Genomic DNA, 21,752 nt, shown 5'->3' with positions numbered 1-21,752 from the left:
AACATCAGTCTTAATGGTGTCCTCCACCACTTCAGTGCCACTCCAAAGTGACCTTAGGGCTTTTGAAAGCCTATTTCTGGTTGACGATATCAGTCATAACAAGCATCCTGTATTCTGGCTACTTGCGTAGATCATTTTGACGCCCATTGAAGTTGCCATAGAGGACATGCAGAAGAAAACACAGGAATTAGCTTTTGCAACTCACCAAGACCCTGCGGATCCAAAGATGCTGCAGATGGTGCTGCAAGGATCAGTAGGTACCACAGTGAACCAGGTGAGAAGTGCTTTCTGCGTTGGAGTTTGTTGGATGCTAAACTTTGGGCCTTATTTCTACATTACTTTTTTTTTCTTTTTTCTTTTTTTCACTGAGTCTGTGGGATGTGCTTAAGGTCACTTGTAGTTCTAGACTGGGTGCTCTTGGTCATTTTGCAGTTTGAGTAACAGTCCTGAAAATGTGGTTAGATCTGGAAAGTGGCTGAGTAGAGATGGACCTCCTCCCTCAGTTACCTGCTCCTTCCTGGCATTTGCAGTCATTTCTTCTTGCTCGTCCTTCTGTCTTTTTAAAAAATAAAGTTTTATTATTTTCCCTTTGGTTAGCCAGGCTCTGGTGGATGGAAGTGGGATTGTGTTCTGCTGTGGTTTGTGAACAAAATGGAAAGCAAAACTAGTGAATGGAGAAAAACTGAGGAAAAACTGAGGGAAGATGAGGAAACCTATACTAATGCACAAGCTGGAAAAAACACAGCTTGAGTGTCAAATTCTGGGCTGAATTTGCAGTGTTGGCAAACACTTCCCTGCTTCCATTTGCTTTGTCTAAACTTTTTTTTAGTTGTCAGTTGAGAGAGCAGAATTTGTGGAGAGTCGTTATAAGAGAAAATAAATGTAGAGTCTGCGCATTTTCTCACACTGCTTTCCAAAAGCAGAGTTGTATTTTAAAAAGAACCTGAAAGACATTTAATTGCCGTGATATTTGGTGATTTATGCTAGTTTTAGCAGCTGCATTTCTTAAAGGCACATTCTGTAAGGAAACGTTGCCTTTTATTAATATTTCTAAATGCAAGGAATTTCTCCAGTGAGTGGATAGGACAGACAGTTCTGAGAAGCTTACTCTTTTCTCTTCTAATCCTAAAGGGACCATTGGAAGTTGCACAAGTTTTCTTGTCTGAAATACCCAATGATCCAAAGCTCTTCAGACATCATAACAAACTACGGCTCTGTTTCAAAGACTTCACGAAAAGGTACAGAGTATTGTTTTCACACTGCCTTCCAGACGCATTTATTGCTGCCACGTGAAACTGAAACATGTACAGTAGCACAAGGGTGTATCCAGGCAGGAGTTTTGATATTGTAATAGTTGGTATTTGCTGTTTTCTTCTAACCAGTTTCTATATGCAGCTGTATTCTTCAGCTAAGTGGTTGGTTCCCTGTTTCTGTGATGCTGCTGGTCCACAGCTAAAGTCAGATCAAGTGGCTGAAATTATTTGGCTGAAATTATTTGGCTGTCCTGTTTATCAGGAATGAATTAGTGATCGCAGTTCAGTTGTGAACAAGTGTTCCCGTTTCAGAAAACACCACTAGCCACACTGGCGCAAATGAACTCATGGCTTGGCAGGGTCAGGAGGAACTGTTGAATTGGCCAGGAGATATAATTTCTGTCTGAAGTGAATTTCTCCGAACCAAGTGGAAGCATGTTGGCGGAGTTCTCTGAGAAATGTTTTGGCTGCTATACTTTCCTCTTGAGTAATGCAGATTGCAGTCTCAATCCAGTCTCTTTTGCAAGCACCAAGGAATTAAAAAAAAATAATTGAAATAAAAATGTTCCAAGCAAATAGAGCCAGTGGCAACCTAGTTATTCCATACAGAAGTGGCATTGATATTATAGTTCTTTTCATACCCTTTGTTTAAATTACATCTTTCCAAATAGAAGAGCTCCTGATGAACATCTCATAGTCTGCTATTTATTAATCTTTTCCTGGGGAGAGCAATAATTTATCCATCTTTAAATCCTCTTTGACTGGAAATGGCTACGTAGAGATAAGCTTTTCATTTCTCTTCAGGGAGGATAAATGTAATTGGAGAGTAAAATTAAAATGAACAAGGAGTTGCCAGTCTAGAAGTAAAATGGAAATTGGAGATGTGACACCTTCTCCTTTCCCTCTGGAGACCTACCAGTTAAGCTGAGTCCTTATTGCCCAAAGGACAAGATAGAGAAGGATATTACATGTCAGCCCAGAAGAACAGGATGAAAGCTCTTCTGCTATTAAATTAGCAAGTCTCTTGCAGGCAGGTCCTTTTTTATGTGCCTAAGTTTCACAGACTTTTGTTTTTCAGATGTGAAGATGCTCTGCGCAAGAATAAGAGCCTGATCGGCCCAGACCAAAAGGAGTATCAGCGAGAACTTGAAAGGAATTATCACCGGTTAAAGGAAGCTCTCCAGCCTTTGATAAATAGAAAGATCCCGCAGTTATATAAGGCAGTGCTGCCAGTCGCTTGCCACAGGTGGATATTTGATTTTACTCCTTCAGCAGAGATAAGGAGGGTGTAAAATTGGGAGGTCCGAGCTTCCTGATGAACGTGTGAAATAAGTTGGTTTTTCTTTTTTAATTATGGAACTTTTGACTGGGTCCATCTGTCCTGGGCTCAGAGCACATCCCCTTCCCAGCAGTTATGGTAGGTGGTGTTTTGCATGTCCCTTAAGCTCCTGATCTATGAGAAGAACTTTTTCTTCTTTTTGCATCCCATTCTTTTTAATCTCAAAACCACTGTCAAGGTGGCAGGACGCTGATGTTTGTTTCTTCCCGGTGGACCTGGCATGAGGAACTCCAGGGCAGATAGGGTGGCAACAGCAGAAAAGCAGTGTTTTGCATGTTAGAAGACCTATGAGCTGGAGTCCAGGCTTTTCTGTTGCTCTGCAGTGGGACTGAACATAGAAACTGCTCTGTGAATGCATGAAGCAAGTCAGAGCCCTTGGCACTGTTAGTTTGTGGGGACAAACTGTGACCGAGCAGGGGACTTTTCATGCATAGTTTGTAACAGGGTCCTTCAGTGCATTTACGGTAGGAAGTGCACAGTCCCATATGCATTTGGTTGCCTACAGCTAGGGTCCTAAGAAAACTGATGCCCTCATTTTCCAGTACCTGCCTTCCTTATTGAAGAAATAGAACAGTTGGCAGCTCCTTAATTAATTAGCAGTATTTTGTCTCCACTTGCTCTTTGTGTGCCTGCTCTGGCTCCCGAATAGGGAGAGGAGTGCTTTCCGGCAGGTACTCTCCACGTAATCTTTGACTTTCACCATTGAAAAGGACCCTCTCATGTCCCCTTTCAGCAAGGTAGGCTAAACCAGTCTTGACAAGGCTGCATGGATATCACAGTCTCAGCCCAGTGAGTGGGGTGAGTTTTTTTGAAAGGACATTCACTCAGTGCTGAGCAGGATATTGACAGTGCTTTCAACTGCAAACTCTGTAGAATATTTATGCGAACGTTGATTTCAGCTCATATCAATGCTGTTGATTTAGAAGAATACAGCCCTGGTTTTGAACTTCCCCTCATGTAAGTGTTGTTCAGAGGTAAATAGCAGTGGGGGAAGATCAAAGCTGTTGTGAAAAGAGAAATTCAGCAAAAATACACTATAAATAAGAGCAAGATGTAGTGCTAGATGAAGAAGGAAAAGAGTGTATCCAGCTCACACTGAAATGCTCAGCAATGTTTCGTAGCTGAATTTGGTTTATTTTTCTACCCGCCGAATACTGCAGAAAGGTGGCCTCTCTTTACCCAAGTTCATGACTTTTTAAGCTCGCCCCAGCTGATGTGCCGTTTGCTATTTCTACTGGAGCTAGTTTTCGTTAGGTGGGAATGGGTGGAAGGAGCAGTATGCTTTCCTCCCCACCTTCGGTGGGTACCTCGCAAGCACTTTTGTCATGGGAATTATTTTCTGATTTTGTGAAATTCATCCTGTGTGGAGTGTGTAGTACAGGTATTTCATGCAAAGTCCACTTACAGATTTTTTTGAAGGACTTAGAAAAGGTTTAAGTAATGCAGATAGGTTGTGTTGCTTCTCTACATACACATGAATTAAACCTTCTCTGAGCTTTCAGGGCTGTAAACCATGAGCAGTTAAATGATCCCGGATAGAGACACAAAGCAAATTCATTTTAAAAAGCAATGAATTCATGTCCATGGACTTAATTTTTTTAGTAGCCAGCTGTAGAAATATTGGAAATCATGTACAGAAACATTTATCTTAACGGGCTTCTTATTTCATCTTGGAAAATATGAGCTCATCACCGTATTTTCTCTCCCTCAGAGACTCCTTCAGCAGGATGAGCCTTCGCAAAATGGATATCTAAACAAGTTAAAAACCCAAATAAAAAAAAGCACTTAAAATTAAGGTATTGAAAAGAAAGATCCTTGTTATCAGCGCTGGGAATCAAAGAAGTTTTATTATGAAATAAAACTTGGACTTCATCCTGGACATCCCACACCTCTTCCTCCATCAAAGTGTTCAGTGGCCAAAAATCATTCTGAATTGTCAAATATAGACTTAACAATGTTTGAAAAAAATCACGGCAGTGGTATCCAGAGTATTGGTGATTGATAAGCTGTAAACTTACCTGTTTTTAAGGCATTTTTATGACTCAAAGGTACACTAAACGCATTTACCTTTATTTATAGCATTACCTAATGTTAAATTTATTTACTTTGAGTTCATATATTTAATTTATATTAGGACCATATGCAAATGCATTTTTGAAGTTTTTAATGTAGTGATGGTTATTTTGATGGTACTATTAAATATGTGAATGTTTACACTTTAATTCCCTGTGCATTGGACTTCAGAGCTTGCCATCCTTGGGGGGAAAAGGTTCAGAGTAAGGTAAGTCTTACAGTAACACTTCTTAACAAAATGGTGGCTTTTTACTCCCCCTATGTTTTTTTCTTTGTAATTCTGAATAGGAATTGCTGCAAAGAAAAATAATTCTGTTTATTGCCATCAGATAAATCGAGGCATGCCTTCTTGTTACCACTTTACCTCCTTCGGTACCAGTGAACTAGTTTCAGCATGACTCCTATGTGTACACAGTAATTTCTACCAACTAGGAAGTTCTAATACAGCACAGTAACCTCATCAGACTTTAAATGTACAGTGCAGGTTAGCATTATACATGCAGCTAGACTACTTTTTAGTCCCTCTTTCATTTTAAAAAATAATTTCTTGGGGAAAAAGATAGGAACAAAAATGACACAAAGATTTAACTACATTAAAGCTTATGTAGAAAGCATTCTTTACATTCTTATGTCAGAAAAATCTGTTTTAAAGTAATTATTTTAGTGTCTAATACAGCACTTTCAGAAAACATCAGAACTGGAACTGACTACGCAACTCCTAAATTAAATCCCTTTTATTTCTCATCTCTTAATTGAACAAGGCCCCTTGGAAAAAGCGGTGTGTGATTAAACACAAGCTTCTCTCTATATATAAATGCATATATATATATGTGTGTGTATATATATATATGTATATACATACACACATAAAAATACATTAAAAATATATATATTTTTTATATATATAAAGTTTTTTTACACACAGGAGTTTTTAAGGTTGCAGTCATAAGTATATATCACCATTTCCAACTTACGAATGTTTGACTTTTGAAACCTAAATAGTTTCTGTGTTCATTTCCTGTGTACATATTCCTAAATTGCCGGTTGGTGTTTTTGGGGGGGCTCCCTCCTGTTCCAGTTCTGTATCTATAGTTGCAGCAACCCACCCTCCTGCGTCAGGGTGTGTGCGTGTACATGCGTGTTTTCATTTTTGGTGCTGACACCAAGGTATTACTGGCTGAATGTCGGTGCAGCTTGTAGCAGCTTACCCTCTTTCTCCCGAGCAGGGGTGGAACAGCACCGTGTCCTGGAGCCACGGCCAGCCACAGGCTGAGGCTCCCCAGCCTGCAGTGGGCCCGTGTGGCACCCGGCAGGATGGTACCGGGACACCGGCGGGTGCCGAGGTGCGTTTTGGGGAAGGGAGCGCTGCACCGCAGCGTTTCACTCTTTCTCACGCGCTCTCTTGCTCCAAGAGCTCCAGCGTGGTGCTGCTGCTTTGGTAACCTAAGTGCAGCCCTTTTCTCCGATTGTAGTCCTCTGTTGCCCGTGAGCACAGTTATTACTGAACTACTTCTTTAGCAGGGTTTTTAACACAGGAAGCTTGGCAAGGATTTTCTTGCACAAGGGAAAACTACTCCTCTAACTTTTTTTTTTTTTTTTTTCTTTTTTCTCCTGTGAGACATTTCAAAGGCCTATGTCAAAGCCTGGAGGTGTTAACAAGGCTTTGAAAGCAGTACAGGAGTCTTGGACACTTGCAAAAAAATGTTGGGGGGGGGGGGGGGAAGGTTGGTTTGCAAAAGATTTATGTTGAGACTTGCAAAATATTTAAGAATTGACAAAGAAAAAAAAACCCTAATAACCATAGAAGAATACTGTTTGTTCAGCTATGAAAGTGTCTATTTTCATCCAGATCTTTGACCTGTATCCTTTAGTTTCCCTGACTAGCCCTATGACAGTGTAAATCTGAGTAGCTTCTCAGTACACATAGCCCAGTGATTCTATAAAATTGCGGAGTATGAATGTGGAAAGCTAAACAGGGCAGTCAGGTTTTGTTTTCAGTTGCAGCAGACTGTAAGACCTGTAATACAGGACATCAGTTTCTGTTGCAAATTACTAGTGCAGGAAAGGTAGTGTGCACTTTAACTGAGCAAATCTGGAGAAACTGCACCATATGAGCTTTTAATATCACACTTATGCGGAGGAGCATTTTTTTCATTTGGAATATTCTAGCTGGTCATGTTTTGTGCTTCAGCGAAAGGGTTTCTCTAAAGCCATATAATATTATGATGTAAGGAAGATAGCTGCATCTTCTGCTGATTACACTGTAACCACTGTTTTGTTGCATATAACATTATTTTGTTTCTGTGGAACATTTCCTGTTCCTACAGTTGAATGAAAAACAGAAGTCCTGGGCTGACTTTGGAAAAATAAACTTTTATTTGCAGGCTGAAATTGAGCAAATCCCATACTGCAGGCAGCAGTAAAAATAGCATTCTGTAATTTGATTTGGCTATCCTTGCAAGGTAAGATTATAGTCATTTTTTGGTAGATAATTTCTTGTTTTAGACTATGAAATTATTATGTTGACAGTGCTTTGCAAGGGGAAGGGTCTCAGTGTGTTTGTAAATACAGATTTTTTTTCCCCTCTACAAAACAAAGAGATGTATTAGACATCCATTCAGGATGTTTAAATTTAGTCCAGCCTTTTTTACACTGTTTTTTATTGACAATACAATATTTCTACACTGAAGCATGTTTTACTAATACATCATGATCTGGGGTGTACAGCAAGAATGAGGTCCGTACAAAATCAGAGGTCCACTATAATATGGAAAACATAGAGGTATTCTTCATGAGTTATCTCAGTGTTTGTACTGCATTATAGTAGAAGTGGTCTATAAAAAATGAGTACTGTAGAATAAACTTTGTATAAGCTTTAGGGCTTTTTCCTGTAAATATAGGTTAATCTGTATTTGAAAAGTTAAAGTATGTCCTGAAAATGGGCACATTCACATCCTGTGCATCTTTCTTAAGCTGGCTGTTTAACAGCAATTCAAGTCATTCTATGCATGCTATGACAGGAGAAATAATACTCATCCTATTTTGTATCATATTTTTAAAGATGTTAATTGTTCACTGTCTGCAGGTTATAGGATGCTCCTTAAATTTTTAATTTCTAATACATAATTTAGGATTTTAATGTGTAATGTTTAATGGCAAACACTGCACTCATTTTTGCAATCATCTGTTTGTTTGCCTTTCCCCTTGCCTCTGAACCTTACTTTAACCATCAGATCTTTTCCAATTAGAGTATGCTACTTTTTTTTGGTCAGCCATCTAACTGCACAAGAATTTGTTAAAAAAAATTTTTTTCCTGTTATTCTCACCTCTGAGTTTCTCTAAGATATGTAACTTCCCAGCTTTTCTGTAAGTATGCCCAACCATTTTCACTTCCAGCTTTTTTCCTCTCCAAACACAAAAGTCTGATCTAGTCATCTCAGACACTCGGTGCGTATCATAAAATTTTTTATTTCATATATACATTCTTAACAAAGCATCAAGCCAAATGCTTTCGTTTTCCCACATTTTCGTGAGCTCTAAATACAAGTTAACTGTTTTAAGATCACCACTAAATTCCAAATCCACCCAAACAGATATGCAAATTAGAGGGCTTTACTCTTAGAAGTACAAAATATTTTAATTACACTACACGCTCCCCCTGTTTGGAAGTATTAGTCACACCTATTTACACTTTGTCCATTTAACACCTAATCAACAAGATGTAAATTAGACCATTCAAACATTGCTATTAAGTTCAATTCCTTCCAATACACCGAACAAGGTTACAAGACCCTTTTCTTGTGCTTTGAGTTGCACTGAGCACTACAAAACTGGATAAGGAGAATGTCATCAGTAAACCATGTAGATTACCCAAAGACTAGATATGAAGTATTACTTCCCAAGTTACAAAAATACACAACTTCTGGATGAAATTTGCTAGTTAATATACATTTACTCCAGAATATGAATACAAATAACTTTTATTAAAAAAAAAAAAAAAAGCTAATAGTACAAGAGGCATGTCTGAGAACTAGGGTTGTGTTAAAACCACTACTGTGTATTGTAGGCATCATTTAAGAACTATACAAATTTGTATTTCTAAAAGGTAATATCACTATTATCCAGCATAAAAGTTATTATGTGAGTTAAAGTTCTATGACATGGTTTGTTAATTTAAGTTGAGCCACTTACACAGAACGAAAAGACCAGAAACATTATGATCCAGTAGCTTCAAAAACAAACAGCTGTTTCTTCAAGGTAGTCTTGATGCAAATCAGACCAATAGGTATATGCAAATCCCTAATATTTACAGTCAAAATACAGTATCACTCTACAATTTTCTTATAAAACAGCAGGTAAGGAGTTGATGTAGATGATGATGTCGGAGAAAGAGAATTCAGAAAGTCTTTTTCTTCTGTAACTTTCACTTCAGAATCATCAAAAAGCAACCACTTTCCTTCATACTCTTTCAGGCTCTGTAATACATAAAGAGCTTTGTTTTCTAGTCCACTGAAAGCAACACCATTTTGATCACTGTGTTCCGTATTGAATTCCGCATTTCCATTTGTACTGCTAGACTCAGAATTTCTGTTTTCAGTAACTACATTAACAAACTTATCAGGATTAGCTGGTTTGTTATTGTACAGGTCACAGTCAGGCTTACTCTTCTGTCCCCCAAGAAGTCCGACAGCTTCCATGTTCTTTTTATTCAAAACTTTACCAGGCTGTGCATTTCCATTGACTCTAAAAGAGACTTCACCATCATCGTAGTCTTCAGCAACAGTTCTTGCTTCCTCCTCATTCAGTGGTTCTGGTTTAATCATTTCATACATTTGGTCAGTGATGAAGTTTCCCTTATCTAACTCTAGACTATTAAGATCTGTAATTTTGACAGAGGCTGTGTAATGTCCACTGCTAATTGTAATGCCACTGTGCATTACCACTGCAAATAATCCATAGGTGTCATTAGTTGGTTTTGTGCTCCATTCTTCTAGTGACAACTTGAGAGGTGTCAGTAAGGGAGTGTTTATCTTGGACAGTCCACCATAACAATCAAACCTTTAGAAGAAAAATAAAGTTAGACCTCTTGCCACATTAGCTTACAGTATTGCTTCAAGTGGCCCATATATTGTGTCTGTATTCTTTTCCTTCTATTAAAAAGACACAGGAGATCTTAACATAAGAAATTGCTCACTTTCCAAATTGCTTATTGGCAGTATCCATTTCAGGCTTCCCTCTTTAGTAAAGACTTTTTTCCAGGTATGTACACTGTTCAGTCTTACAGCCTAATTGGTGCCTATTAACTATTTAAAAGTCTCCCTTTCTCTGAAGTATCAGCTAAAACAAGTTTTAAATAGTGACTAAAAAAGGAGTTATCTTAATTGGTTATACTTTCACATCCTGCTTTGCACATTTGGAAATTCTTTCACATCCAGGGTACAGAGTGAGCACGTTTTTTCCAAAACCTTTTAAAATTTGTGAAATAAAGGAATATAAATCTATTTTCCCTTCAAATCACTTTAATGGTATCACCCAAAAAATCTGAGGCTTTGGTATAGTAATTTTTCCTTGCATCATCTTAATGCACTGTAGTGTATTTCCAACACTATGCAAATGACGGTAATCTAAGGATGGTTAAGTTATTAATATTCCTTTCTTATTACCAGGGATTCTCCATTAACTGTCCTATGTTATACAGTTTCTTTACACAGTTATTTAGCTTACTTTGGAAAAGCATCTAATATTCCATAAATATTTTGTATTTTGTTAACAGCATACAGATTTACAGTGCAGAAAATTTAAATCCTTTCACTATAGTAAAAATCTTCTAAAAAGTTTCATAAGAAAATAGGAACACTGGAACTTAATCAGCTGTTTTACATTATTCTGTATTAGTTTTCTTTGAACAACACTGATCTTACATAACTGACATACTGCTTCAGCCCAGTCTAAATAAAACACAGGGGTTAATTAATGATACTTTCTATGTCCTACTAGACTTCAGTGGTTTCAGTCTTGCTCATCTATTAGGATGTCCTTGGGGAAAAAGGGGGAACAGGGATAAACCCTGTAAAACTTAGGCTCCAAAGAACTAACTATTATTATCCAACATCTGTTTTATCGTAAGAAATGAATATAACTATTTTTTAATCCAAGAAAAATGTATATAGGGCATACCAATGTAAGCATAATTGGAGTAATAGTATTATTTTTGTTTTTCTGGGTTTAGTTTCAATTCTGCTGTGCATTTAAACATTTAACTTAATGTTCACAGCCATAAACCCTTATAAACATAAATACATTTACACACACACAGATGTCCTCAGTCACTCAAGTCTAACTGAAATCTCATTTTAGACCTAGGCTTACCATAAACATTTGACTAAACCAAAAGAAACAGAAAAGAGCGTATCATCAGAAACACAATAAAATTTAAATCTTCTGAAAATCCCCATTATTACTAGCCAGCAGTAGAGAGATTCAGAAGAGTCAAGAAACAGAGAAACTGTTTACTGATACTCTAGATCAGAAACCCAGTTCCACTCAAGCACACTATGACAATCATATTAACATAAAACATTAAAAAACAGGCTCTACCTTTCTTCTGAATGAGATCCAGCATCAGAAAGATTTGGAGAGGAGGAAATAAGAGAGGAAATCTTTTCCTATTAGCTTTTTGTTCTTCTTAATGATAAGAATCTGAAGACAGAAAAATTGCATGCCAAGTACTCTGCCTCCTCTGACTGATGCACAGTAGTTCATACACAACAAACTTGCTTTCTGCAGCTACATCTGCTGTGGTCATACATTAGTGGAACTTTACCCACTGTACTGAATTAATACCTCAAGTTATTTTAGACCCTTAAAGAATTAAACCATTTTACTGCAGCTCTTCTAACACACAATGATGCCACTACTCCATATGAAAAAGATTCCCAATGGCATAAGCACTACTTTGGCTAGTTAACAAGTGTGTTTCAAAACCTTCAGTAAATCTTTAAAAACAAACAAAAAAACCCACCTGCCTTTACCTAGTTTCATTTCACAAGTCAAAAATCTAATTTTCTCAGCAATGCCACCTGGTAAATTTGTATAGAAATGCTTAATTAGGTGTTACCAGTTACACTGCTCTCTTAATAGTTTCCCAGTCTGAGCACCCGTCTCTGCTAACAGAGTCTAGCATTTTTTTTCCTCATACTTGCTGAAGAAAATTACTCATTCCCAGGCACGTAGGTACCACTTTGCAAGCCAGCAAAGATGGAACAAAGCTCTATTTTCATCATCACTGCTTTCTGCTTCATTTCTCATCGTCCTTGATAGTATTCTTATTTAAAACGCAGGTGTCAGAAAACTCAGTAGAGCACAAGTGAGAAGCAGCCAAGGTTTCATAATGTGTCTTGGAGCTAAGAGAATAGTGATCTGAAGATTTGTAGTTTAAGAGACAGCAAAACAGTCTGTTACTACTTTTAGGGAAAGCAAACTATTGCAATCCCATCTATGAGGGGACCTAGTATTTTTACCATAAATATTGCAAGTTTACATAAGTCAACTGGGGGAAGCTCCATCAGAGTTCATAGTTCAAAAAAAGCCATAGTAACAAGTAACTCCAGACTTCCTTATGGAGTAAGCCACTGTTTTGGTTTACTGTTCTTGGCTCTTCTCATTTGATTTGTAGCTGTGTTTATTAATCCCAGTGTAGCTGTTTAGAAATAACATGGGTTTGGCTGACATAAAATGCCCAAGCCAAAAACTGGGAAACAATCTTTAAGCAGTTTCAGCTTCATCACTGACTCCAGTACGATGTTTGATTTTTCCACAATCTCTGGCTGCTAGCACTTGGCAGAAAATGCATGAAATGATTCAAAGGACAAATAAGGAAGACAAGAGACTGGGTTCAGTCTGACCTGGGTATAGGTCTGAATATTTTGGATCAAGGACTTAAAGATTACCAGGACAAAAGAGGTAAGTAATTTGGGAAATGTCTGGTTAACCTGCAAGCTGCAAATACTTCCTCACAGAAACAAAAGAGCAAATGTAGCAACAAACTGAAGATCCATAATGTTCAGGTTTCCTCTTAGGTGGACATCTCGGCCTGTATTTTTTGGATAGCTCATAACACTAGGATTCCATCTCGCATCAAGGGCTACTCAGTAATAGCCTAACACTTTTTTTAAAAAACGCCTGATTTAGTTGGCTTGCTTTTCTCTGCCTTGTCATGACAAAAGAATCATCTGTGTTACGATCCTATGCTTGTGTGAAGAAGAGGTGTTAGCCGGCATTACTCATATGTTTCCTTTCTACTCTGTCAGACAGCTAGATCCTCCTCAAAACAGACACTAAAACCAGGCAGAGTGAGAATTCCACTTTTTAAAATCTTAGCAAGCTATCCTTAAAAATATCTTAATATAATCCTTGAAAATATGGGTTATTTCAAAGAAATCAGATTTATATTGACTACAGTTGTTATCAGCACTTATTTACAGAGAGCATCCTGTGACAAATCATCTGTCAACTTATATTTTGTATTCGTTTAGCACCAAAGGGCCTACAGTTTTAAAATACAGTATAAACTAAATTCTAGCGAGGACCTCATGCGGTAGACATCTTACTGTCAAGATGGCTTGGAAAGTCTAAAGGCAACTAAATACAAGGCACAGGGAACTTGGTGCATAGAAGACCGAATGAGTTTGTGGCTAAATGACTTAGCGTAGATCACAAAAGAACTCTGTTAATTATCAGAACATCCTAAATATACATGAGGTTATAAAGTACAGGATAGGCTGTAGCAGTGAAGTGTGTTAGCTCTCTTCAACAGATGCCAACTAGTGAGACACTGAACCATCCAAAGTTTCTTTTCTTTTGCTGCATCCAGCAAAGTTAATGCAGATATGAAAGTTATTTTCAGTGAATACGAGCAAAAGTTGAAAATACAGGCCAAGTCTACAAATGCTACTGAAAGTGTATAGTCACTCTCAAAATGCAGTTAGCTTTGCAACAATTTTCTAAAGGATGTGAGGGGACACTTTATGGCATACGAAGTTTATCCTGATAAGGCCTGATATCATTTTTAATTATTTCTCCCCTGAGATTCAAATAGAGTCTACTGCAAAATACTGTGCATAAATTGTCATGGCATTGTTCTATTTGTGTGTAGTACTGGGAGGTTATAGGGTATGTTTGGTTGGTTGGTTGAGGTTTTTTTGAAAGAAATACCTTTATTCATACTTAGAAATTTAGGGGAAAAACTCAATCTCTTTCAAAAAAACCAAGGATTTCTACAATATATAACATCAAACCATCATTGCTAAGCAGCTGAACATTAGTGACATTGATACTGTTGTGTTTTAAAGGAACGGAACCATTTTTTCCTGTAATGTTAGATCTTTAAACATTTACCTGATTTTTTTTTCTGAATCTCAATACTCCCATTCAATTGGAGACTGAAGTACTACTAGCTCTGACCATGAAATTCAGTTTTGCGCTCATCACTTCTGCTAAACTACTTAAACCTGCCTCTAAACTTGTGCAGACAGGTGATGTTAAAAGTAAACAAAGTTTTATAAAAATTGAGATTTCAGGCTGTGCTAAGAATACAAGTAAAACAATTTTTTGCAAGAACCTCCTGAAAGTATATTTTCCTGAAGATAATTTCAGCCACCATCTTTAACAATAAAAAGCCTTTATGAAATTAAGGGCTGTGTCCCACTGATTTAAATTGAATTCAATCTAGAAGTCTGTTCTCATTTTTTGAAAATGTAAAATATTTTCATCTCTTCTGATAAGATTTCTCCTTCAACAGCACACTGTTTTGTAGTATAGCATATCTGTAATACTCACTCTAAGCCACTAGCAGCAAAGCACTTCAAATGAATTGTTATAACTTCAGGCATTTTATCAAATAAAAGGCTGCGTTCTGCTTCTGTGTAATGATGACAGTTTTCACAGAAATATTTATCCTCTCCCACAATCCTTTCCACTGATGCAAACTGTGAAATTGCCCATTTTAGAGTCTTCATTTCTGTTTTTGGCTCTGGAGAAACTATAAAAGAGAATCATTACATTCACAAATACACTTACTTACATTTCCAATGCAACCCCCACCAGAATTAAATATGGATGTGTGTACACACACACACACACACAGTTAAGACATGTTCAAGAACTAGTAATTAAGTGTAAAGAGTACTCAATATGTATGAAATAGAAAATGTATTCAAATCTTTGAATGTTTTGGGAGATGATAAAAATATCATTAATGGATTTTTAATTAAATTTCTCAGTCTTACTTAAAATACAGTCTTCCTAAAGATTGCCTTCAGAGGTACCTGCATGAATTCTGTTGACATATCTAGAAAGTGGATATATGTATTTGAGACCAGAATTTGACTGAAGGCAAACTTCTAAAATTATCAGAAGGTTCCCTTTCACTTGTTTCATTTCACCCTCACTGACAGCTTTGCACTGTTAATGACAGCATTACCTACACTATCAGTAGCGTTTTACACGCACACACACGTGCACACACACGGAAGGCAAAATAGTAAAACCTGCTCCAAATTAAGACCATGGGAACTAAAATTAGTTTAAAACTCTAAAATTTAAAGTGTGTTGTCACAATACTTACTGCACCTACTTTTGAAAATAGCTATGAACTAAGTATATATCACTAATATTTGTCAAAGATATCAAAGGATTTCAGAGTTAACATTTACAAACAAAATATTGGCATTAAGGTAATGACAGTCTAAAGAAATACTGAAAAAAACTTTTTAAAAGTGAATTCACAAAATCCCCTGATTTCTGATTTATTTTTTTTAAGAAATATGGCAAATATTTTTTCTGCTTTTTCTTTTGTTTATAAGAATTTCCCATCATCAGACTCAAATCAAGGAAAATACCTATTTCTAAGCAGAAAAGCATGCACATAAAGGACTGTAAGTAGTCTATGTTATGGGCTAAAATCTGTGGCAGCTTTAATACTGTCTGGATCCATCTACATTATCAGTGCTCTGTTTCCAAAGTCTAAAGTTAATCAGGACAAGAGATAACAGAACAGCCTCTAATTTTAACCAGCGCAAACAGGAGCACTGTTCCTTAATAAACATGGCACTGTCCTTTATCAGTGGCTGTTTGAAGCAGAAACATACATCTCAACCCTTTTCCGTAATTACTTACTTTCAGAACTCTCCTCAGTTTTAGAAAGTTCGTCTTCTTGCACTGGGACACTGATGTCCTGAAAGTCTTCTCTTCTTTCAGTAAAGCACTCGCACTCCAAGCATCTCGTTCTCAGTACTAGCTGGCCCTGGAACAGTTTCTCCACTAGTTCAAAAACAGCCAGCTCTGTATCTAGAAAAAGTATATGCCAGATTACTCATTAAGATGTGTTTTATTCAAAAGGTAATACAAAAACTGGGTATTCTTCATGGAATTCTTCACTTTGTACAGACATGGCCTTTTAAGGATTCAGGATAGGAATAAAAAAAATACTATCACATGCAGTGTTCACAATGTCAGTTGCTTGATACTGAATAAGGAGCCCTATGAGTAGTCTTTCTATTGGCTCTCAAACTTCAAGTTCTGTTTTAAAATTAGTTTCTTGTTTTATACTAGAAGTATGACAGTGCCACATTCTGAGTTTTGTCATTAATGCACTGCCTACTTACTAGTATTGACTGTTAATCTCCTGCAAGGAGTGTCACACTTGTATTTAGCCTCTACTCATCTCTTCTCCTCCAGTACTTCCTGAACTAGTTGGCCAGTTTTAGTCAAATCTGCTAAAAAACTGGAAATCTCAAAGATTCTGCATGCCTTCAAAGTTTTGTAAAAGTTTGCAGTTGGATCAGAAAGAAAGTTCCAAATTAGTAACTGCTAAATTCATACTGAAGCCCTTCCCTTCAACAGTTATCTTGTTTGTTTGACACTAACCTGCCAGCCAATTAGCATATATAATACATCCTGCTTCTTTCCTTGTCCTTGGGAAGGTTGAAAATATGGAAGGATTGAGGAACTAGGAAGGAAGAGGATATTTGGTTTGGTAGGAATTTAGGACACAAATCCACGGCCAATCAGATTTCATTCAGTTTGTACCTTACAGTAATCTTCCTGTACATCTTGAATTCACTTGCTATTTCTAAGGATGACAAAAATCAGCGAGAATATAAACCTGGTAATGTTCTGACTATTTCACATCGTACAACGATTCTGCAATGTTAGGGGATGCCTCTTAAGATCTAAGTTAAACAGTTCAATATATATTTAAAAAAACCCAAACATGTACAGAATAAGTTCTCTTGGATAGAAACCTTTTTCAATTCCTTAAAACATTACTTGGTATTTGGAGAGCTCTTTGCTATGCAGTCTGAAGACTGACTTCCCACACAGTAATTTCCTAATGTTACTGAATTTAAGACCATACAGATGTTCACCAACCTTCCTTGTTTGGTTCTTTTTCAGTTCCTTTTTCACTATGGCTTTCCACAGGAGATGCTGGTTCACGATATTCTTCTTTAACATTGTTACCATTTTCACACTTTATGGATGACTCTTCTAGCTCACAGCCATCATATTCTTTCATTGGGTCTTTGGATCCCAAGTTTGTAGTTAACTTTCCCAGACTATAAAATTTGGACAGAATACTAGGCTGTTTGCATGATGATTTTAACCAGTTTAATCTAAGCCGTGATTTTTTCTGTGTTGGCTTTGCACTCTCGTTTTCAGTGGAACACTTGGCAATGGCATCAGTCTGATTTTCTAGCTTTTCTCCTGTTGCTTTCCTCTTTGACCTGGTTTGTCTTTGATTTTCTTCAGCATTTTGCTCTTTCGATACTTTGGATTTTTTCTTTGCATTGCCACCCTCAGCATCACTTTTTCTTTTCCCATTTCCTTTCAGCAGTTTATCTTCAGATCTCTGTCCAGCATGGCTACTTGGTACACTCTCCTCCTCCTCAGTAGGACTGCTAGTTCCATTGCTCTCAATATTTTGATTAAGTTTTTCCTCCAGTTTAGCTGTAGGCTCTTCCACAGGCAGTTTGTTCAATTCTTCCTTCTTCAGTAGCTGACATGTTTCTTGAATGTTACCTAGGATACACTGCAAAACTTCCTGGGCATCATGCTGCAAGTAGCCTTCATACATAGGGTTGAGCTCTCTAGTAAAAATAAAAGTAAATAAGCAAGGCCATGAAGACTAGCTGTTCTTTGTCAGCAGGATTTGAGATATATATCGGGAAAGTTTGCATTTAATAATGAGGGGGAAAAAAAAGAAAAAGGAAAAAAAAGAAAAAGAAACACACTGGAGAGAATCCTCTCCACGGCTTGACAGAAGTCCTATCTGTCACAGTAGTTATGGCCTGATGCAGAAAAGCATATAAATCCATTCAGTTGCAACCCAGCAGTGATCCTTCTTAGGTCAGTGAGAATTCTTACAAACTCCAAGTTAAGTACTGTTTTAAATCCACTGCTGTATTTAAATTATGTTCTTACAAAATCAAGATTTACTTCCAAATTTATTATGTCAAAGACATAACAAAATTTCCCTCGGAAATACAGAAAAATTTACTTCCTAAAATGTTATCCCCAATTTAAGACTTTCTACCTCCCGTAAGTTTCTAACGCTGTATCGTACAGTTACAATAACCTAAAAACTTTAGGTGAAAGTTCTGACAATGTGTTTCAGATAATATGTACCTAAGGGTATTTAGTAGCCTTCGTGGCTGAGTAGCAAGTTCATCTGTGTATTTTTCTGGATTTAAGAGAAAGCTGGCTTGAAGCTGTTCAACTGAAAGAATCAACGAGTGCAAACTGCAGATTAATTCATAACTTGCCAGTGGATCTTCTTTACAACTTCCCTGTAGAAAATAATGTTAAAAAAAATTGGTTTTTATCTGTAAGAACAATTTGAACTCCTGCCCTCACTTTGCTTGGCTTTTCTATTTGTCTTCTACTGGCAAAAGAGCAATATATTGACTCAGAATCAGTTGTTTCCCATAGCAGATAAATTCTGCAAATGTCTGTTAGAAAAGTAGCAGACTGCTCATTTGAAAAACACAAAACAACCATCTTTGGCCAAACTCCAACTTCCATCCACTCAAAAGAGTATCATAATTATCTTAATATGAGAAATATAGTGAGATATGTTTTTGAATTTCTATTAAACTTAAGACTTCTGCTTTCAAGCTTTACAGGAACTCTGAAGAACAACATCAAATTTGAACACAAGTCCAAAACAATCCAATAGTATCTTTACACTAAATGGCACTATAGAAAGCCATACTGCAAATTATCTTATATAGAGAGAAGAAATCTTAGTTAAAGTTACATTATACTCCTGGCATATAGGCTCACTTGCACAAGGGCAAGTAAAAGAAGATATAGTGGGAAATATTACCTTTTCTGATTTTTGCTCTCCTTCATCCTTCAAAGATTCTTTCTTCTTTGAAATGATATTATACAAATGCTTTACTCCAGTTTTAAAACCAGGACAGAAATATAACACCTGAAAGCAAGAGTTTAAAACAAGATAATAGTTGATAAAGTACATATCCACACTTAAGAGCAAACGAGCTTTACATCTCCAAGGCTGCTGCACAGCACGCAAAGATACAGAATTACTCATGGCAGGGAGGCAGCCAGAGTATGCAAACTGACAGATTACTCAATCAAAGCAATCTATGGTGCAAATACTTCCTGCAGTATCATCTTTTTTTTCCACTGTAATTACACTCCCTCTATACAATATCTAGACATCTTCTAGATAATGTCATACTAGGAATCTCATTTGCTTGTGCTTAATCAAAACAAAATTATGTTTTCAAAGCCCCTGAACATGACCTTACCTGAAGTACACTGTTAAGGTAACAAGTGTTACCTAGATTGTTCAAGCCCACAAAAGGCAGCATGGTGTCCTTTTTCTCACAGCTAACAAGTGATGGAGGCTGTGCTGCAGGAACAACCTGATCGCTATTAAACAGAGAAAACAGCATATGAGAGAATTTTTGAAAATTACTCCTTCTGGTACACATGCACTTATCTCTCCTGGCCATCTGCCATCTCAGAGCTAGCTTATAAATTAATGACTAATAAACACAGATCAAAACTGTGTGAAACTGTTTCTGAAAGTCTCAGTACGGCTGCCTTATGGAATCAAAGACAGACCCACTCAACTGAAACACTTCTTTCTAGTAACATACACAGAAATAGACAGGTTTACAAGAAGTAGGCAAGTCTGCCATTAGTCCCAACACATATTTTTCTGAACAAGATCAGGAGACTGACTTATTTCTATTTAGGATGCTTTTCTATGTTCCTCCTCTATGTTCTTCTTCCTCTGCCCCTAAGGCAACACTAAGAAAAACGTGCCTAGCACATATTTTCCTATTACTGTGCCTGCTACAGATTCATATCATATAAATGCCTGAAAACATACTAAAAGGGTAAAAACAGTTTAAGAAACAAACCTGGCACATTTTAAGTGTTAATGCACTGTTACTTATATAACAGGACCAAATCTTAACGTCTTCAATGCGTTTGTAATTTACCATGATTAGGCAATTTTTCTTTTCCGATTAAAACTTTCTCACTACGTGCAATGAAATGAGTTGACAGACTCGCTCAAGGCTTCAAACACCCTAACGAAAGTTAGTAAGTAGCATAAATAATGCTTTTACTTGTAGCAGAAATAGCATTTAAAATCCAGCATTTTTCAATAAAAGAAATTTTGTGAGGGGGAAAAAAAAACTTTTTACATTTTAAGTAATTCATCAGAATTACTAACTTCTAATAAAGTGAAACAATGTTAACTTCCTCAAGCTATTAAAAAGTTTTTGCCAACTAAACATCCATAGTGAGACAAGCTTACTCACTTGTTTTCTTAAAGGACTCAAGTACAAGTTATTTCAGTTAGATTAACTTGGATGAAGGGTTTATTTAATACATGTTGAAAAGCATATTGAAGCAAATGCACGTAACTTGATAAATGGATGGCACAGCCATCGAGTGATCCATTATATTAAACAGAATTCTGTGAATTATTGGACTATTTTTTGCGATCTACATCATAATCAAAAATTCTTACTCAAAACGAAACTCTTACATACATTTCAGAGCCTCTGTATTCTGAACTCTTTTGTTCATTTTCTTGTGACTCTGTAAAATCCAGTGCTCTTTTCGCTTCCTTTTTTTGGAAAAGCTTCAGCGAAAGCCTGTTTTTCTTTGACGGGCTCCCTCTCGAAAGCCCGTTACTGTCACTCGGTAACACACCGGGCATTTTTCCCCCCTCACAGACAAATACGGGGAGGGGGGGACAGGAGCAGCCCGCACAGCGCGCTGCGAGCGGCAGTCACACCTGTCAAACACACACAGCGTTACCGACTTTTCACCGCGGGCAGCGGCTCCCGCCCGCCCCGCCGGGGCCGCGGGCCCCTTCCCCTCCCCGGGCACCGCCGCCCGCCCTCCGCCCAGGGGCCCGGGACGCCGCCGCCGCCCCCGCGCCCACCGCCCCCGCGGCCCCGCTCCGGCCCGCCCGGGAGACCCCTCGCGCACCGCCGCCCGGCCCGGGAGGTCGGGGGGGGCCCAGCCCCGGCGCGGCGGCGGCAGCCGCAGCCGAGCCCGGCGCCGGGCGGGGGCCGCGGATCCCCGCGGGCGCCGCGTCGCCTCCTCACCCGCTACATCGTCGCGCGGCCCCGGCCGCCGCCGCCGCCGCCTGCCGCGCGCCCGCCGGGCGGGGGGCGCTGCCCGGACACCCCCTCCCCGGTTGCTATGGAGACCGCGGGGCGCCCCGGCGCCGCGCTCCCCACAACGGGAAACTTGGCGCGTTTTCCGCGGCGCCAGGACCCGCGCCCTCACCCCTCCTCGCGCCCAGGCGCTTGCAACCGCCTTGCGCAAACGCCGGAGCGGAAGCCGCCGCCGGCACCCGCGAGGACCGGAGGGCCATGGCAACCGCCAGCGGCCCGCGCCCCGGCGGCGTGCGGCAGCCGGGCCAGACCTCCGCACGGCCCGCGCCGGCAGCACCGGCGCCGCGCCGCGCTGCTCGGAGTCAGGCAACGCGGCGGGCAGCCCGCGGGGTCCTGACTGGGCGCGCGCGGGCGCTGGTA

General features: G+C 38.7%; 2 protein-coding genes across 10 annotated transcripts in view; one reads left to right on the top strand and one right to left on the bottom strand.

Annotated features, from left to right (window-relative positions):
• Window positions 1–4,814, top strand: part of DOCK7 (dedicator of cytokinesis 7) — a 110,038-nt gene extending 105,224 nt beyond the window's left edge. For all 7 annotated transcript variants that reach the window (XM_064516289.1, XM_064516288.1, XM_064516287.1 and 4 more), the window contains 4 exons: window positions 131–274; window positions 1,132–1,238; window positions 2,332–2,499; window positions 4,304–4,814. In XM_064516289.1, the coding sequence (XP_064372359.1) occupies window positions 131–274; window positions 1,132–1,238; window positions 2,332–2,499; window positions 4,304–4,346 (462 nt within the window). In that variant the 3' untranslated portion in view covers window positions 4,347–4,814. The remainder of the gene's footprint in view (window positions 1–130; window positions 275–1,131; window positions 1,239–2,331; window positions 2,500–4,303) is intronic.
• Window positions 4,815–8,113: 3,299 nt separating this feature from the next.
• On the bottom strand, window positions 8,114–21,562 carry USP1 (ubiquitin specific peptidase 1). 3 transcript variants are annotated; one of them, XM_064516299.1, is made up of 9 exons: window positions 21,321–21,562; window positions 20,757–21,004; window positions 19,497–19,620; window positions 19,049–19,156; window positions 18,349–18,509; window positions 17,095–17,810; window positions 15,841–16,011; window positions 14,503–14,704; window positions 8,114–9,723 (listed from the first exon to the last, which is right to left on the bottom strand). In XM_064516299.1, exons 2-9 carry the CDS (start codon window positions 20,924–20,926, stop codon window positions 8,991–8,993), a joined length of 2,385 nt encoding a protein of 794 aa, XP_064372369.1. In that variant the 5' UTR covers window positions 20,927–21,004; window positions 21,321–21,562; the 3' UTR covers window positions 8,114–8,990. The 3 variants fall into 3 exon arrangements, with proteins under 3 accessions (XP_064372369.1, XP_064372370.1, XP_064372371.1); XM_064516300.1 differs by having other exon boundaries at window positions 21,505–21,522; XM_064516301.1 differs by lacking the exon at window positions 20,757–21,004 and having other exon boundaries at window positions 21,321–21,561.
• Between the last annotated feature and the right edge of the window lie 190 nt (window positions 21,563–21,752).

The sequence above is a fragment of the Dromaius novaehollandiae genome, chromosome 8 (genome assembly GCF_036370855.1).
Source record: "Dromaius novaehollandiae isolate bDroNov1 chromosome 8, bDroNov1.hap1, whole genome shotgun sequence".
NCBI classification, from domain to species: Eukaryota; Metazoa; Chordata; class Aves; order Casuariiformes; family Dromaiidae; genus Dromaius; species Dromaius novaehollandiae.
This window is presented reverse-complemented; position numbering and strand designations above follow the sequence as displayed.

What these genes read in the sequence shown, in the direction of transcription:
- USP1 (XM_064516299.1), bottom strand. Translation starts at nt 20,926, where the DNA reads ATGCCCGGTGTGTTACCGAGTGACAGTAACGGGCTTTCGAGAGGGAGC. An exon ending in AAAAGAACCAAACAAGGAAG is followed by an intron (nt 16,012 to 17,094) that starts GTTGGTGAACAT and finishes TACTTTTTCTAG; the next exon opens with ATACAGAGCTGGCTGTTTTT. An exon ending in TTTGCTGCTAGTGGCTTAGA is followed by an intron (nt 9,724 to 14,502) that starts GTGAGTATTACA and finishes TTTCTTCTAAAG; the next exon opens with GTTTGATTGTTATGGTGGAC.